Source organism: Apodemus sylvaticus, chromosome 1 (genome assembly GCF_947179515.1).
Source record: "Apodemus sylvaticus chromosome 1, mApoSyl1.1, whole genome shotgun sequence".
In the NCBI taxonomy this organism is placed as follows: domain Eukaryota; kingdom Metazoa; phylum Chordata; class Mammalia; order Rodentia; family Muridae; genus Apodemus; species Apodemus sylvaticus.
In genome coordinates, this window is record NC_067472.1 from 156870845 (window position 1) to 156888092 (window position 17248).

Genomic DNA, 17248 nt, shown 5'->3' on the forward strand with positions numbered 1-17248 from the left:
AAAAGATCTTCACCAATCCTACATCAGATAGAGGGCTAATATCCAATATATATAAAGAACTCAAGAAGTTAGACTCCAGAAAACCGAACAACCCTATTAAAAAATGGGGTACAGAGTTAAACAAAGAATTCTCACCTGAAGAACTTCGGATGGCAGAGAAGCATCTTAAAAAATGCTCAACTTCATTAGTCATTAGGGAAATGCAAATCAAAACAACCCTAAGATTTCATCTTACACCAGTCAGAATGGCTAAGATTAAAAATTCAGGAGACAGCAGGTGTTGGAGAGGGTGCGGAGAAAGAGGAACACTCCTCCACTGCTGGTGGGGTTGCAAATTGGTACAACCACTCTGGAAAGCAGTCTGGCGGTTCCTCCGAAAACTGGGCACCTCACTTCCAGAAGATCCTGCTATACCACTCCTGGGCATATACCCAGAGGATTCCCCACCATGTAATAAGGATACATGCTCTACTGTGTTCATAGCAGCCCTATTTATAATTGCCAGATGCTGGAAAGAACCCAGGTATCCCTCAACAGAAGAGTGGATGCAAAAAATGTGGTATATCTACACAATGGAGTACTATTCAGCCATTAGAAACAATGAATTCATGAAATTCTTAGGCAAATGGATGGAGCTAGAGAACATCATACTAAGTGAGCAATAAACTTCTATTGAACCAGAAGAGAATAACACCTGCAGAGAGAGAAACTTCTACATAAGTGAATATGCATAATCTCACATAAATTCATTCATATAGCTTCATACCTATTTTCATGTAGTCAGCTGGGCCCAGCTTGCATGCATTCTCACAATTTCATACTTACACACACACATGCATACATTCTCACAATTACATACTTACACACACACCCATACTTACACAAGCATATGGAGCAAAAGACCAAGCACTGGTGCAGAAAGAACTCACTCAATCCATGTTTGTAGGAAAAAGGCTTTGTTTCTTTTAATAAGACTAAGCCCGCCTTGTCCTTACCATGGGACCTGTCCTGTCCCGTGGTAAGGAGAAGCCTGCCTGCTCCTTCTGCTCTCTGCAGCATTTTCTTTTTTCCTCTTTCCCTCTGCCTCCTGCACATTGTTCTCTTAGTAATTTTATGTTACCTATAGTTTCTAAGTTATTCCACTCTGCATTCTCCTTCTAATCTTGTTCTCTTCTGACTAAAAACTTCTCAGTTCAGTTCTTCTCTCAGCTCTGTTCCTCTCACTCAATTCTTCTGGTCTGATTTCTCTTGTCCTCAGCCCTTAAACATCTTTCAGAACACATGATCACATGTTACAAAGTTCATCATAAGTTTACACAAAATACCAAGTCATAAATTGAAATAGAAGTTTACAACAGAGAATGTGTACTTGCATATCTATTAGGAGTAATTATTTAAGCACTGACTGCTCTTCGAGAGGTCCTGGGTTCAAATCCCAGCAACCACATGGTGGCTCACAACCATCTGTAATGAGAACGGATGCCCTTCTTCTAGTGTGTCTGAAGACAGCTGTAGTGTACTTACATATAATAAATAAATCTTTTTTAAAAAAGGAGTAATTATCTAGCTATCATTTGTCTTCTCTACAGGTTCTTACAAAGTTTAAAACCATAACTAAGTTGTAAGTGAAATTTTGTATAGATAAACCCAGTCAATATTTTATCTTCTGAGCCAAGCAGTGGTGGTGCATGCCTGTAATACCAGCACTTGGGAGGCAGAGGCAGGCAGATTTCTGAGTTCAAGACCAGCCTGGTCTACAGAGTGAGTTCCAGGATGGGGGCAGAGGGGGCTATACAGAGAAACCCTGTGTGTGTGTGTGGTGGGGGGGGAATTAACTTCTGTCCTAACACCTATAATAAATCCTAGTTCCCTTTTTATGACCTTTGGTTAATTGTTTTACAACCTCTTGAAATGTGCTCTGAGTAGGAGAAAGTCTGGTTGCCATCTAAGAGAAATTAACTTGTGACACTGGGAGACTGGCAGAGTTCTCATTGCAGTCATGACTATCAGAAAAAGATCCTAGTAGCAGTTCCATTATAAAAGAACTTAATAATCACAGATATAATTTTAGGAATTCTTATAGAATCATCATTAAAACTTAAGTCACATATTTATCTACATAGCACACTATAAGACAGTACATCTTTGTGGATCTGCAGAGATCTGCTCCAAAGGGGTGTGCTATTACTTATTGTTTTTTGTTTGTTTGTTTTTTTGTTTTTTCGAGACAGAGTTTCTTTGTGTAGCCCTGACTGTCCTAGAACTCACTTTGTAGACCAGGCTGGCCTCGAACTCAGAAATTTGCCTGCTCTGACTCCCAAGTGCTAGGATTAAAGGTGTGCGCCACCACTGCCCGGCTACTTATTGATTATTATATATGTTTAATAACAACAGGAAAAGCATATTAATAGCAGGCATCTTTCCTAAAATTAGTCCCACACAGCCTTGCTGAATGAGGGCTCACCTGTTGCAGATTATATAATAATCCAAAGCAGGCATTTCAAGATGATCACCTGCTAGTGTATTAGCTTGTCCCATTATGGCTTCTGACAGTGAAGCACAGATTTAGAGACCAAATCTGAATGGATAGAGTGTCCGTGATTTAAGATTCACAAGGTTGAGTTACTGAAAAGGTGTAAACTGGTTCCTTTAAAGAGGACCATGATGAAAAACGTGCTTGACACACAGATTGAAAACTCACACATCAGGGCTGGAGAGATGGCTCAGTGGGTTAAGAGCATTGACTGCTGTTTCGAAGGTCCTGAGTTCAAATCCCAGCACCCACATGGTGGCTCTAACCACTCATAAAGAGAACTGATACCCTCTCCTGGTGCGTCTGAAGACAGCTACAGCGTCCTTACATATAATAAATAAATAAATCTTTAAAAAAGAAAAAGAAAGAAAGAAAAGTCACACACACATCTGGGGGCATCTGAGAAATGAGAAACCCAGGCTGAGCACAGGAAACTAGAGGATTTCCTGCTTGTGAATTCTTTGTTCTCACATATAGCTCCTGAGGCTGCTGTCCAAACCTACACCCCACCCCTGGCTGGCGTTCTTGTCCCTTCTTTATCTAGTTAGCCAGGATGCCTCAGCTGTCCTCATGGATGCCTTGGGTGAGACCTGATTTGGCCAGTCTCCACTACCCTTTCCTTCTAGTTCCTATTAAGTCAGCCTTGTTGATTTTACAGACCCCTCTGAAGTGTCATCTGATTTTGTCCCTTCTAGCATCAAGGTTCTTTGTATCCATTTTTCCATGAGCACAAGCCCAGACAGATCCACATTTACACTCTGCTGCTGATCCTATGCCTGTATTCAGGCTGCTTCTGGCTTTATACCCTTAGCCTCCAAGCCTGGCCCTCAGGGAGGTAGTTTTTTGTGCTTGTATGTACCACTCTTCCTGCCCTCTAGTGCCAGTTTGCCAGTTTGTTGGTGAAGCTCAGACAGGTTTTAGCTCTCCCTCCATTGACTGTTCCCGAGGCTGCCTTCAGTTCATGGCTAGATCTCCCGAGGGCCTGAGCTCCTACTGCCTACTTGCTTGTTTGCATGTGACATCTGTAGCCGTGCATGTCTACATGACTGATTTTCATAACCACTGCTTTCCAGATCTGTGAAGGCCAGCATATGAAATCAACCTTGTACATGGAATTTCAGAGCAGTCAATTTAATGACAAACTGTATAAAGAGTCCATAGCAGGATTCTACCTTTAATATAAATATTCAAATACAACTATTGGAAAAGTTGGCAGACCACACAAAATGCGTGAATTCGGCAAGACTTTGGTTGACATAAATACAAACTGGCATGAGGTAGCATTTTCATGACTTACTCTGAGCATTTTCCATCAGCATGAGCGTTCGCTATCAGCAGTATGACTGTCTGAAATGGAGGATAACTCTTGAAGTCTCAAAGAAAGAATAACCATCCTTCAGCCTACATAGAAGTTATATTTGTGAAAATTTTAATGTGTATGATATATGTGCAAGAACTACCCATATAGTCTCTGGCTCTGATAATTTGTAATTAAATAACCAGATATTTCAGCTAGATGTCCAAGGAGACATTCAGAAGTTGTGAAGAATATAGGATAATTTATGGTTGTGTGTACTCTTTGTACCATACCCACACCCACTGTATGCATCCTCTAGACCAGTGGTTTTCAACCTTCCTAATGCTGCACCCCTTTAATACAGTTCTTCATGTTGTGGTGATCCCAATCTTAACATTCTTTTTATTGCTACCTCATAACTGTAATTCTGTTACTGTTACGAATCATAATGTCAGTATCAGTGTTTTCTGATGGTCTAAGTGACTCCCATGGAAGGGTCATTTGACCTGTCCTCAGGTTGAGAACCACTGAACAGGTTGAATTGGGCCTAAACACTGCCACAGTTTATCTACTTTAGCTTATATCCTGTTACACGCTTAGAATCATCTGTCTATGGAAGGTATTCTGTAAACATTTGTTGAAATTAACTCAGAAGGAAGAAAATTCATCTTGTACTTTGTTCCTACAGTCTCAGCTACTAAAAAGGCTGAGTTGGGAGGATCCTTTGAACTTAGGTGTTCCAGACCAGTCAGAATAACAAAACAAAGTCCAGTCGGTAAGAAGAAGAAAAAAAAAGTCTACCACGTGACTAGCTTTGTTTTGTGTGTGTGTGTGTGTGTGTGTGTGTTTTTTTTTATTTTTATTTTATGTACATGAATACAATGTAGCTGTCTTCAGACCCACCAGAAGAGGGCATCAGATGGATCCCATTACAGACACTGTGAGCCACCATGTGGTTGCTGGGCGTTGAGCTCAGAACTTCTGGAAGAGCAGTCAGTGCTCTCCACCTCTGAGCCATCTCTCCAACTGCCGCTTTGTTTTTGGTTGTTGTTGTTGGCTTCTGTTTGTTTTATCTTGGGTTTTTAAACCTGTTTTTTGTTGTTGTTAATGGTACTGATGGAGTAGGTCATATAAACATTAGTAGTTATAACCCTTTAGGGCAGGATTTCACATCTCTGTTGGGAGCCACGAAGGGGTTTCCGGTCAATGGAGGTGGTTACAGTTTCTTCAGCTCCTCCAGGCTTGGTCCTGAGAGGTCTGGGGATGGATTTGGGGGGAGGGGGCTAGGGCATGTTTCCATCCATTTGGAGGGGCAGTGTGGGTAGTTATGGCCTGGTTGGATAGGGTTGTATCAACCAGAGGCAGAATTATACTGAAAATTATAATGTCTTTAATGGCAAAGGACTCAAGGCAAAGACTCCCAGGCATGGGCATTCCAGGGAAAGCAAGAGTTCTTCTGGCCTAACATTATCCTTGTGGCTGCAGTAACTTGGAGCTACACATTTTTTTGTTTTACCATGCTTGGGATCAAACCCCGGGCCTTGAGTATGTTGGGCAGATGCTCTGCCACTAAGCTACTTATAACTGTATGACTTTTTTTTTTGTGGAATGGACTTAGTGGGCGGAATAAACTCAAGTTAGAGCTGTTGGGTGGTTACCTGTCCTCCCTTAGGCCTCTCTTCCCCTGGTTGAAGGGGTGGCTGGGAAGGGATCCAGCGGCGGTTCAGGTCTGCACTCTGGGTGGTCTCCGGTGGGATGGCTTCCCTGGTCACTGTGTACCGTCTGTCTTGCAGTGTTTGTGGGCTACCTGTGCATTGTGCTGCTCATGCTGCTGCTGTTGATCTTCTGGATTGCACCAGCCCACGGGCCTACCAACATCATGGTCTACATCAGCATCTGCTCCTTGCTGGGGAGTTTCACCGTGCCTTCCACCAAGGGCATTGGGCTGGCAGCCCAAGACATCTTGCACAACAATCCATCCAGTCAGAGAGCCCTCTGCCTGTGCCTGGTGCTCCTGGCTGTCCTGGGCTGCAGCATCATTGTCCAATTCAGGTACATCAACAAGGCCCTGGAGTGCTTCGACTCCTCTGTATTTGGGGCCATCTACTACGTTGTGTTTACCACACTGGTCCTACTGGCTTCAGCCATCCTCTTCCGAGAGTGGAGCAATGTGGGGCTGGTGGACTTCTTGGGCATGGCCTGTGGATTTACAACTGTCTCCGTGGGAATTGTCCTTATACAAGTGTTCAAAGAATTCAACTTCAACCTTGGGGAGATGAACAAATCCAATATGAAAACAGACTGAGATGCAACCAAGGGGTGGGGGCTTAAGGAACAGGCATTGGAGGAGGTCTGTGGTTCTTACTACATGTCAAGTACAAGAGACTCTCGGTGAGAGTTAGTTGCCTGTGTACTAATAATCTAGTGGACAATAGGCTTTGTACCAGGGTGAGATTCAGACCTCTGCAGCACAGAGCTCCCAATGGTTGTTTGGGTGTAAACTCTCTCTGATAAAACAAATTCTGTTTTCATTTCCATTAACCGAGAAGCTTTCATTAATTACTTGTTTAAAACATTTTAACATGATTTACCAGACAATAAAGATGAGGTCTTTCTAGTTAGTCTTTGTAGGGGAGCAGATATTCTTAGAGTACCTTGGAAAAGGAAGTGAAATCTGGCTCTGTACAGTAAACGTGAGTGACTTTGTGCTTGTGTTAAGCATGTATAGCATTCAGGTATTTTACTAAAATAAGTGGTATGTGAATCGAGTTGTTTTTAGTCCTTTAACAACCTGACTCTCCTACATGTACCCCAAAGCTGAGGTCAGCAGAGGGAGAGGAGTTAATGACAGTGACGCAGAGTTCCATTGACAGGGTGACTTTCCAGTAGCTCAAATAGATTTTAGTGCCTTTATCATTTTAATTATTCACTTAATTTAACTATTACTGTGTATATGTTAACTTTTCTAATTACAAGTATGTAAAGCAGTTAGAAAAATAGTATGTTCAGTGGAAGATATCAAAAACTAAAGATACAGAACAATTTGAAAAGTGACCCAGGTGTATATTGTCATTCAATTAAGGGCAACTGATTAAGTTAAAGAGATATTTAATTTGCATTTAACCTCTGTTACTTGGATTCATTATGAAAAACACCTGCTTTCTGTTTCAGGCAGTATTGTGTCCATTCGGAAGAATAAACTATTGAACTTGAAACTAAGGTTGTTATATTAGAGAATGTCTCCTTAGTACACACTGCAGGAGTTTAGTAAAAGTGCCTCAGTACAGGAACACAGTTTAGGACTGTTTCTACAAAGTGTAATGTGTAGTTTCTAAGGGAGTTTCTAGCAAAGATGAAAACAATGTAGCCTTCTCATTTGAAATGATAGAACTTTCTATACTTTCTTACTGAGCCTCTTACTAAACCTTCTGACTATATGCAAGGCAGCCCTGGACTTGATAGCCAGCATCAAAGAGAAACAACAAAACAAAACAACCTTCTTAAATGGAAAATAGTTGTTAACCATGCAGTCTTTTAGCTCAGAAATGATCCTTCTATTCCACAGTAACCTTTCTGTGCATTAAATTGGAGCAAGGCACAAGGCAACACAACATAGCATCATATTATGATATACCGTATTATGATGTTGCATGTTCCACCTGCTTTGTTTTCTCTGAATGGAATAGGCCAAGTTAAAAGAAATGGGGTTGGATAAATAAGTGAGGTGAGGGAGAACATGAATTTTAATAATACCCAATTAAACTTCTCACTAAGACAAAAATGTGCTTTTCCAGATAGGGCATTTGAACAGTAAAGTCCCTCAAAATAGCTGGATGTTGGTGGCATATGCTTTTAATCTTCAAAGACAGGCAAGCCTCTGAGTTTGATACCAGCCTGATGTACAGAGGAACCCTGTTTCAGCCCACCCCTCAAAAGACCCAGATAATAGTTTTCTGAACTCTAGGGAAAAAAAGAGTAAAATAGTAGTTTAGCATAAAGTAATCTGTTTTCTGGCCATTTGTCAGACTCAATAAAGTGAAAACATGAATAATGATCTTGGTGCATCAGTCAGTAATTTGTGAAGAACAGCAACAAAGTGATTTAAACAGTTGAAACCTTGCATAAAGTAGTAGTCAGTAAATGTTCCAGTTCATTCTTCTTTGTATCAGCTTTTGAATTTTTGTTTAATCACTAGTATCTTTAGGAATATAAAACTTAATTTATAATAGCTGGAAAGTGTTATGCAGCAGGATCTGAATAATTTTGATACAAAGGTCTCTGAGGTAAAGAATATAGCTATACTAGTACAGTGAAGAAATTTGTAATGTGGAAATAACCTTGTTCATTTTTGCTACTTCCCATGGAGTTAGCTTAAATGCACCCGTTGATATACCTGAAGTTTCAATCCACAATTATACCATGAGTATCCAAATTCTGGAATAGCCAGATCACCCAGATTTACATCTGGTTAGCAGATTACTTCAGTAGGTTTCATGCTTTTGTTCTGAAAGAACAAGTTGTCACTGTTAACTTCCAAATAACAAGCACGAATAGGGCCTAATTTTCAAATTTAATGTAGTGCACATGTATGCATACTTACTATTTTACAAATTCAGTTTTTCACAATTTTTAATGCAAAAGAAAATAAGAATTCCAAAGACTGAGCTCTGGGGGAAAATCTAGAATACAAAAGAATTTCTTACTGGTCTCTAAAAGTTAGTTTATAAGAAACACTTTCATTACGATGTAGTTTTGGGTTTTCTTTCTGATAAAACTTAAGAAAACATGTCTACTGTGCACTTTTTCCCACATTTTTTAAATCATCAAAATAAAAAATTTTGGGACAACTTAGAGAATTACTCTTGGAAGACATTTAAGTCATTTCTCTCCTCTTCTTTTTGGACAGTGCCCTTGCTCATAAATATCTTTATATTTGAAAAGGCTGTTTCCTGTTGTAAATACTGATTAAGTATAAAATCAGTTATGGATTCCTACTGGAACCCAGATCTAGGATACCACATGGAACATTGGTCTGGTCTGCACAAAGGCTGTGTGTGTTCTAGAGGAGGAAGGCATAACTGCCCACACTGGGACCTTTGGAGAGGAACTGTTTCTCCAGTGTCCTCACTGATCACTGAGACTATCACTATAGTTGTTTCTATTAAAATACCAATAAAACATATTTTGCTGCTGTCCATTCAACTATAAGGCTATTTCTGCTGGGCAGTGGTGGCACATGCCTTTAATCCCAGCACTTGGGAGGCAGAGGCAAGCAGATTTCTGAGTTCGAGGCCAGCCTGGTCTACAGAGTGAGTTGCAGGATAGCTCCAACTACACAGAGAAACCCTGTCTTGAAAAACTAAAAAAGAAAAAAGAAAAGAAAAGAAAAGAAAAGAAAAGGAAAGAAAGAAAGAAAGAAAGAAAGAAAGAAAGAAAGAAAGAAAGAAAGAAAGAAAGAAAAGATTCTATTTTTACTGTTTAAGCCATTTTGTTCTGCTTAATTTTATTTCTTAAGTAATCACAGGAATAATATATTGATCTTTTCCTTTCATTGAGTTTCACATGTTTTCTTATCCCTTTTTGTGGTACTAGGAAATTCAGATGTGGGCATTATGCATGCTAGGCGAGAGTTTCCCTTGAGCTAGATCCCCAGCCAGCTCGTGTGCACTTTTGGTAGAACCTTGCTCAAGCCTGTGTGCTCACAGATCCTCTTCCTTTGCTCCTAACGGTCCAGTGCTTGGTCAGCGCTGTGCTAAATTTTTACAAGCTAGTCTCTAGGCTTCTGTCAAGTACTCAGACGTAGTGACTTGAAAAACAGATGGCTGTTGAAACAAGTATTAGTGAGCATAGACTGTTGCCCGCTGCATAATTATTTTCTCTTTATCCCCTTAAAAAGGGTCTTGTGTATCCCAGGGTGGCCTTGGACTCTATTTCCTAAACCTCTCCAGTGCTGAGATTACAGGCATATGTCATTACACTGGGCCTCCGGCATGTTCATAATTTTTGTTAGCAGTGATACTTTTATTCCAGACTTATCTAGCAGAGCAGTGCTCCTGTCTTGGATACCTACTAGGTCTTGGTCAATATTTCTGGGGTCTGTAAAAGGCCTCATGACTATATCAGTTAGATCTAAGGAAGTATTCTCAGTGTGTCTGACACAAAGGAGCTTGCTAGTCTGTTAAGCAGGACTGGAGAGAATCTTGATGTGAAGCCTTCTCAGGGACCACAACTGTACTATCAGCTCCTTAGCACAGACTTTCTAAGGACATAGCCACATTTTCCCTATGTTTTACATATATTCACTGCTAGATTCTGTTCATTTGAGTTGGCAAACAGCTACTTGGCACACCAGTCACACCATAAGCCAGTTTACCACATAGACGGCCTAAATATTTTGTATTTCTCACTTCCACATGATAGTTGTCACTGGTGAATTTTAAGAGTCTGTTATTTTCACTCGTACATGATTTTTTACATCTGGCAAGATCCATCCATATACTGTATTAACCATTCAAGAAGATTAGAGTTATAGGAACAGTAATGTGCATTTAGCCCAGTATCACTACTCGTTTTTAATCATACACATTTCTCATATGCAATTAAATGCAGCAAAAGAATATTTTTAAAAAGCAACAGCTGTTGTATCAAAAGATATCTATTTAAAAATTGATATTATACAGAAAAAAATGTAAATAAACATCTATTTCAAATGTACCCACAGTAATTTAAAAGGATAGTCATAGGCCCATGGAGTCAGGAAGGATTTATTTATTTGTTTGTTTGTTGTTTTTAAAATTTTATATTCCATGTTATATGGGCTTTTTCCTGCATGCATGTATGTGCACCACCTGCATGCAGTACCCACTAAGGCCAGAAGGGGCTGGACGATCCCTCGGAACTGGAGCTTCTGTAGGCTGGGCTCTACCGGGGCCCTGGGAACCCAACCTGAGCCCTCTGCAAAGTAGCGAGTGCTTTGAAGCACCGAGCCATCTCTCCAGTTCCGGGGGACTTACTTTTTTCCCCCCAACTTTCTCCTGATTTGTGAATATATATATATGTGAATTTTTTAACCTTTCTGTGCCTCAGTTTTTCTACCTCGAAAGTTGTAGGAAGGTTCTCCAAAGTTGATTCTAAACTGAGAGTGCATTCAGCTCCTCTCTGAAAACTGAAGGGAGGAGCACCATGCTCAGTATGGCTCTGGAAGCTTGCAGATGTTGGCATCTGAAAGACTGTGCTTAGAGCATGTAGCCTTGAACACCAAGCAAGTAAGGGGAACGCTGGGTTTAAAGTTTGCATAATTCCATAAGACTTTCATTTTTGTTTTAAGGGTTTATGTATTTTGTTTGAGAAGGAGGAAATAAAACACGGATTTCAAAAAATAATGGAAGACCAAATTCTGATACTATGATGAGTTTCCTTTGTGTCCGACTTTGGGTTGTGTGCTGTATATGTAGCCTATCTGTCCCATCAATTCTGTTGCATTGAATTTCCCATGAGCCATGCTGAACTTCTGCTTACCAGGGCACCTTAGCCCTGATACTCAGCTATTTGATGCCAGGCACATGTCAGGAACTCCCGAAACACTAATGCCAAAGAGTCACCTTGACAAATTCAGAACGCTTCTTTTGTCATGATTCCTTGCATTTCACCCCATCAGTATTTTTGCACTTCACAAAAGTTTAAAGGTGTGGCATTTTGGTTGTAATTCTGGTTTTGCTTTTTAAAAAGGATAATTATTACTTCCTCATGAAATGAATATAATGAGAGAAACAAAAAGAATGCCAAATGTTGGTTTCTGTGAAAGCTTTCTCACATTAATGTAGTAGGGGAAAATGTTTCCAGTTAGTACACACATACATATTTATCAGTGTCTAAGACTTGCTTATATTTTGCTTCATAGAAGTAGTCATAGCATGTTATAATTGCCTTATGTAGATAAAAAAGGCTCTTAAGTTTTACAATAATATTTATTATTCTGTATATGTTTTAAAATAAAGTAACATTTCTAGCTGAGTCTGTGTTGATTTTTCCCAATGCTTGGAATTCTTATGTACTCCAAGGTTCTAAATCATCCCAATGTATCACATTTCTGTTGTTTTATTTATGTGCAAGCTGGGCATGGGGGCGCATGCCTTTAATTCCAGCACTCAGGAGACAGAGACAGGCAGATCTCTTGAGTTCAAGGCCAGCCTTGTCTCCATAGTGAGTTTCAGGATAGTCAGAGCTATATAAAAAGAACTTGTCTCCAAAAACATTATGTGTTTTGTGTGTGCTTAAGTATACTTCTGTGTGCCATATGTATTCAGTGCCCAAGGAGATGAGAAGGTGGCAGTGGATCTCCTGGAAGTGCAGCTTTGGGCGGGTGTGAACTGTCCAGTGTGGGTGCTGACACTCAAACCTTGGCTCCCTGCAAGAGCAGCAAGTGCTCTTAATCACTGAGCTATCATTACAGCCCACAATACAGCACATATTGTATAAACTGACAACAAGACTGCTCCATGGATGCCAGGCTGTGGTGGCGCACACTTGTATGTAATCCCAGCACTCTGGGAGGCAGAGGGAGGTGGATTTCTGAGTTCAAGGCCAGCCTGGTCAACAGAGTGAATTCCAAGACAGCCAGGGCTATACAGAGAAACCCTATCTGGAAAAAACCAAATAAAACAAAACAAAACAAAACAAAAAAACAAAAACAAAACTCAAAGACTGCTCCATGGTATGGTTAAGCAGAAGTTTTTTGTTGTAGATGAGAGAGAACAGCCAGAGACATCTGGAAGGGTCCAGAGCAGAAAGAGAAAGTAACAGACTGAACAAGGCCAGCTGACTAGACCTGGGGAGGGAGGCAAGTGAAGAAAAAGAGACGACCCAGAAACGGGGACTGAAGAGAACACCTAGCTGAAATGGCAGGGTTATGGGGAGGCGTGAGTAGCTGGGACAGGGAAGCTCCTGGGCCTGGAATGTTTATGTAGGAGAGGAGGCAGGAGGAGAGCGGGGCACTTGTGATACTGAGAGCATGGACGCCAGCATGCTCTAATAGCTACCACAGGTCCCCATATGTCCCTTCTGCCACAGGTAAGGGAAATGGCTCTTTCCTAGAGGGGGACCAGCTTCACAAGTTCCTGAGGAATGCTGGCTTTTGTCTTGCTGCCTTAATTTGGGGAAAATGAATTTCCTTTGGACTTGACCTTTATTAGTTTACTTGTGTATTTGGCTTAGGGGATGTGTTTGCTACTTTTATGTTACTGTGATAAAATACATTTGCCTTAAGGACCAGTGAGTTTCATTTACCCCAGAGAGATAAGAAAGCCAGCCCATCATGGGGATAGTAGGGCATGTAAGTGGGGGAGGGGGCTGGCTGATCACATTTTAAAATCTATGTAGGAAGCAGGGAGAACACGCAGGAAGTAAGGCAAGGCTATAGACTCTCAAAGCCTGCCCTTGTGGCATACTTCTTCAGTAAGGTTCTATCTCCTAAGAGTTCTATACCCTCCCCAAACAGTACCCCCATCTGTGGAACAAATGTTCAACTACGTGAGCCTACAGGGGACACTTGTTATTCACACCTCCACAGTTGGCCTCTGGACCACATGGCCATCTCATGATGCAAAACTATGTAGTCCAACTTCAAAAGTCCCCAAAGTCTTTTAACAGTTTAACACTTCAAAAGTCCAAAGTCTCTTCTGAGACACTCCCTTAAACCTGTGACTCAGGTAAAATAAAAAATAAATAAATTACATAGTTTAAACATGAGAAGGCACAAAATATACATTCCCATTGCAAAAGTAAGGAATGGGGACATAGTGAGGAAAGATTGGGTCAAAGCGAGTCTGAAACCCCACAGAGCAAACCCCAAGTCCTGTAGCCCATGTCCAAGTGTCTGGGTCTTTAGTTCCTAAGAGCTTAGATGCTGTGCGGCTCCAGCTTTGCTTTCCGGAACACAAGTTTCTCTCTTGGCCTGGTTGTATCCTTGTATGTAGCTCCCCATGGCAGATGTCTGACAGCTCTGGCATCCCCAGCATCTTGGCTTAACATAGGCTTCACCATCTACACTCCCCTCTGTGTCCTCTCAAGGACTCCCACCGAATCACACAGTACTTGGCCTTAGCGAGTCAGTCTGTGAAGAAAGAATGTAAAATCCTCTCCTTTTTATTTTTCTCTTTATCTTTCATGTCTCCAAAAGCAGTATCACATGGACAACACTGCTCGATTTGGTTAAACCTTTGAGTTATGAGGAGAAAAGACCAACTCCTCGATTGTCCAACAAAGTAAAGTATTTTGGTATCTCCTGAGACTAGCCAGCCAGCTGTCTTACTGTTAATTCTGTTTGAAGAGAGCAGCCCCTGCCGACTGCTTGAAGTCCCTTTTATAGGAGAGACAATGTGTTCACAGGGGCTAGAGAGTTGGCTGTTATACAGCCCAAGAACGATGAGGAGCTAGAGAGATGGCTTAGTAGTTAAGAGCATTGGCTGCTCTTCCGGAGGATCCGGATTCAATCCCCATCCCCCACATGGCAAACTCATAACTGTCTAATCCAGCTCCAAGTGGTTTGGCACCTTCATGCAGTCATACGTGTAGGCAAAACACCAGTGCATATAAAATAAAAATAAATCATTAAAAATACAATAAGGAAGGAACAAGGGCAGAGGTGTGCATCACGTGATGGGACTGTAAAGCAGCTTGTAGCAGATCTAAGAAACAGGAGCTTTTTTGTTGTTTTTTTGGATTTGATTTTTTCGAGACAGGGTTTCTCTGTATAGCCCTGGCTGTCCTGGAACTCACTCTGTAGACCAGGCTGGCCTCGAACTCAGAAATCTGCCTGCCTTTGCCTCCCAAGTGCTGGGATTACAGGCGTGCGCCACCACCGCCCAGCTAGGAACTTATTTTTATTTATGTGAGTACACTGTCACTGTCTTCAGACACACCAGACAAGGGCATCGGATTCCACTACAGATGGTTGTGAGCCACCATGTGGTTCCTGGGAATTGAACTCGAGACCTCTGGAAGAGCAGCCAGTGCTCTTAACCCCTGAGCCATCTCTCCGGCTCGGAACTTATTTTTAATTACAAATAGAAATCTTAAATTGCAAGGACTTAACACAAGCACAAACAGGAACTTATTTTTTGCAAACAGAAACCTTAGTCTGCACAGGACAAGTAGGAACAATTCCTCCTCTTCCTCCTCTTCCTCCTCCTCCTCCTCCTCCCCCACCCCTCTTCTTCCTTCTCCTCCTCCTCCTCGTCCTTCTAGTTCTGGAGCTAGCTCTGGTACTTGAATTCAGAGATTCACCTGCCTCTGCCTCCCAAGTGCTGGGATTAAAGTTGTGCCCTACCACCTGGCAGGAGCTTTACAGGCAGGGTTGGGGGCAGGACCGGGTTTTGAGACAGGGTTTCTCTGTATAGCCCTGGCTGTGCTGGAACTCACTTTGTAGACAAGGCTGGCCTCAAACTCAGAGATCTTCCTGCCTCCCAAGTGCTGGGATTAAAGGTGTGCACCACCATGTCCAGCTCGGAACTTTTTTTTTTTGTGGTTTATTCCCAATGTCATTTTTTTTAATTTATTTTTTTTGTTGTTGTTGAATATCGTCATTTACATTGCCAATGGTAAAACCTTTCCTGATATCCCCCCTCCCCTAAGACCCACAACCCCTCTCCTTCTTCCTTCCCCAACACACTCCCACCTCCCGCCCCCTCAGTTTCCCTTTGTTCTGGCTTCTGTTGAGCCTTTACCTGACCAAGGACCATTCCTCCCACTGATGCCCAACAAGGTCTTCCTCTGCCACATTTTTGGCTGGAACCATATGTGCCCCTTGGTTGATGGTTCAGTCCCTGTGAGTCTTGGGGTGTCTGGGTGGCCAAAATCATTGTTCTTCCTATGGGGCTGTAAACCCCCTTCAGCTCCTCTGGACCACCTTCCAGATCCTCCATTGGGGACCCCAAGCTCAGTCCAATAGTTGGTTGTTAGCATCTGCCTCTATATTTGTAAGGCTCTGGCAGGGCCCCTCCAGAGACAACCATGGCATGCTCCTTTTGGTATATATTTCTTGTCATCCATAGTAGTGTCAGGGACTTTTTAATTACAGATAAAAACCCTTACTTACAAGGACTTAACATACGTCAAACAGGAACTTATTCTTAACTGTCTTAACAGCAAACATAACCCTTAGCCTTCCAATGATATTTTTTTTCCAGTTTTGGTCTCCCATTAACCTGCAAGGTAACTGGGACAAGTTCCCAGGTTAGGCTGGACCCTTCCCTACTTTGTTCTACACAATCACAGAAGTTTTTGTATGCTGTTGCTTTTTAGAAGAAACCCATTAGGCCTTCTTCCACCATTTGGCTGCTTAGCTGGGTGTGGTCTTGCCCTGAGGGAACCCTTCTTATCCTAAGGAGCATCAGGCTTCTCTCTGAAGGCTCCGCTCGCCCTCCTTAACCATTACAGCCACCTTTTCAGCACAGGGCATGGTTGCAGCTTTAAGCTTGCTTGCTCTTTTCCTCTCCGAGCTACACATTATTCAGTTCATTCTACTCTGCTAGTTGCTCCTTTTCAAGGTGCATGTGCACAGGAGCGTTAGAAATTAGGTCGGCGATGTCACGGATGAAACTAGGAGTGCAATGAAGTGTCCCCATAAGTCAAAGCTTTGTTCTTGATCAAGAGCACCCTGGGAAAGGAAGCATGGCAGGGGAGTGCGCATGGCAGGGCGTGCTGTGCATGGGTTTACTCTAAGGCAGGTGGACTCTCTCCCCACCGGGTTGGCCAGCCTCACTCCCTTGAGATTGGTTAGCTCAAAAAGAATTTGCACAAAAGACGCGAAGGAAAAGGAGGTGAGCCTGAGGCATTTGCACAACTGGTTTATCTCGGGATTAAAACAATTGATTGAAAGTCTTACAAAGTGAGAGAGCTACAAAAGTTTGAATCTTCATAAATACAAATTTCAGAGAGTTTAATAGAAAAGACTTTTCTTTCTTTTTCTTTTTTTTCTTTCTTTCTTCTTCTTCTTCTTCTTTTTTTTTTTTTTTTTTTTTTTTTTTTTTTGGTTTTTTGGATTTGATTTTTTTCAAGACAGGGTTTCTCTGTATAGCCCGGGCTGTCCTGGAACTCACTCTGTAGACCAGGCTGGCCTTGAACTCAGAAATCCACCTGCCTCTGCTTCCCAGAGTGCTGGGATTACAGGCATGCACCACCACCACCCGGCTAGAAAAGATTTTTCTTTACAAGAAACTTAGCAATAACCATATCCCAGATTCAATGTTATATTGTCTTGAAATAAAAATAGTCAGTTTCTTGATTTAGCCTCATCATGAAAATTCTCAGGAAACAGGCAGAATGCAATGAGACTCCTTATAAACACATCACAAAAATGGCCTTCGGCCCAACTGCTACAGTCTTTGTCCTCCTCAGAAACCTCGTGCGCTCGCCCTCCA

At 41.8% G+C, this 17248-nt stretch overlaps 1 protein-coding gene across 2 annotated transcripts in view; it reads left to right on the plus strand.

The window, feature by feature from the left end:
• Positions 1-11843, plus strand: part of Nipa1 (NIPA magnesium transporter 1) — a 46615-nt gene extending 34772 nt beyond the window's left edge. For both annotated transcript variants that reach the window (XM_052161612.1, XM_052161622.1), the window contains one exon: positions 5624-11843. In XM_052161612.1, the coding sequence (XP_052017572.1) occupies positions 5624-6135 (512 nt within the window). In that variant the 3' untranslated portion in view covers positions 6136-11843. The remainder of the gene's footprint in view (positions 1-5623) is intronic.
• The last annotated feature ends 5405 nt before the right edge of the window (positions 11844-17248 follow it).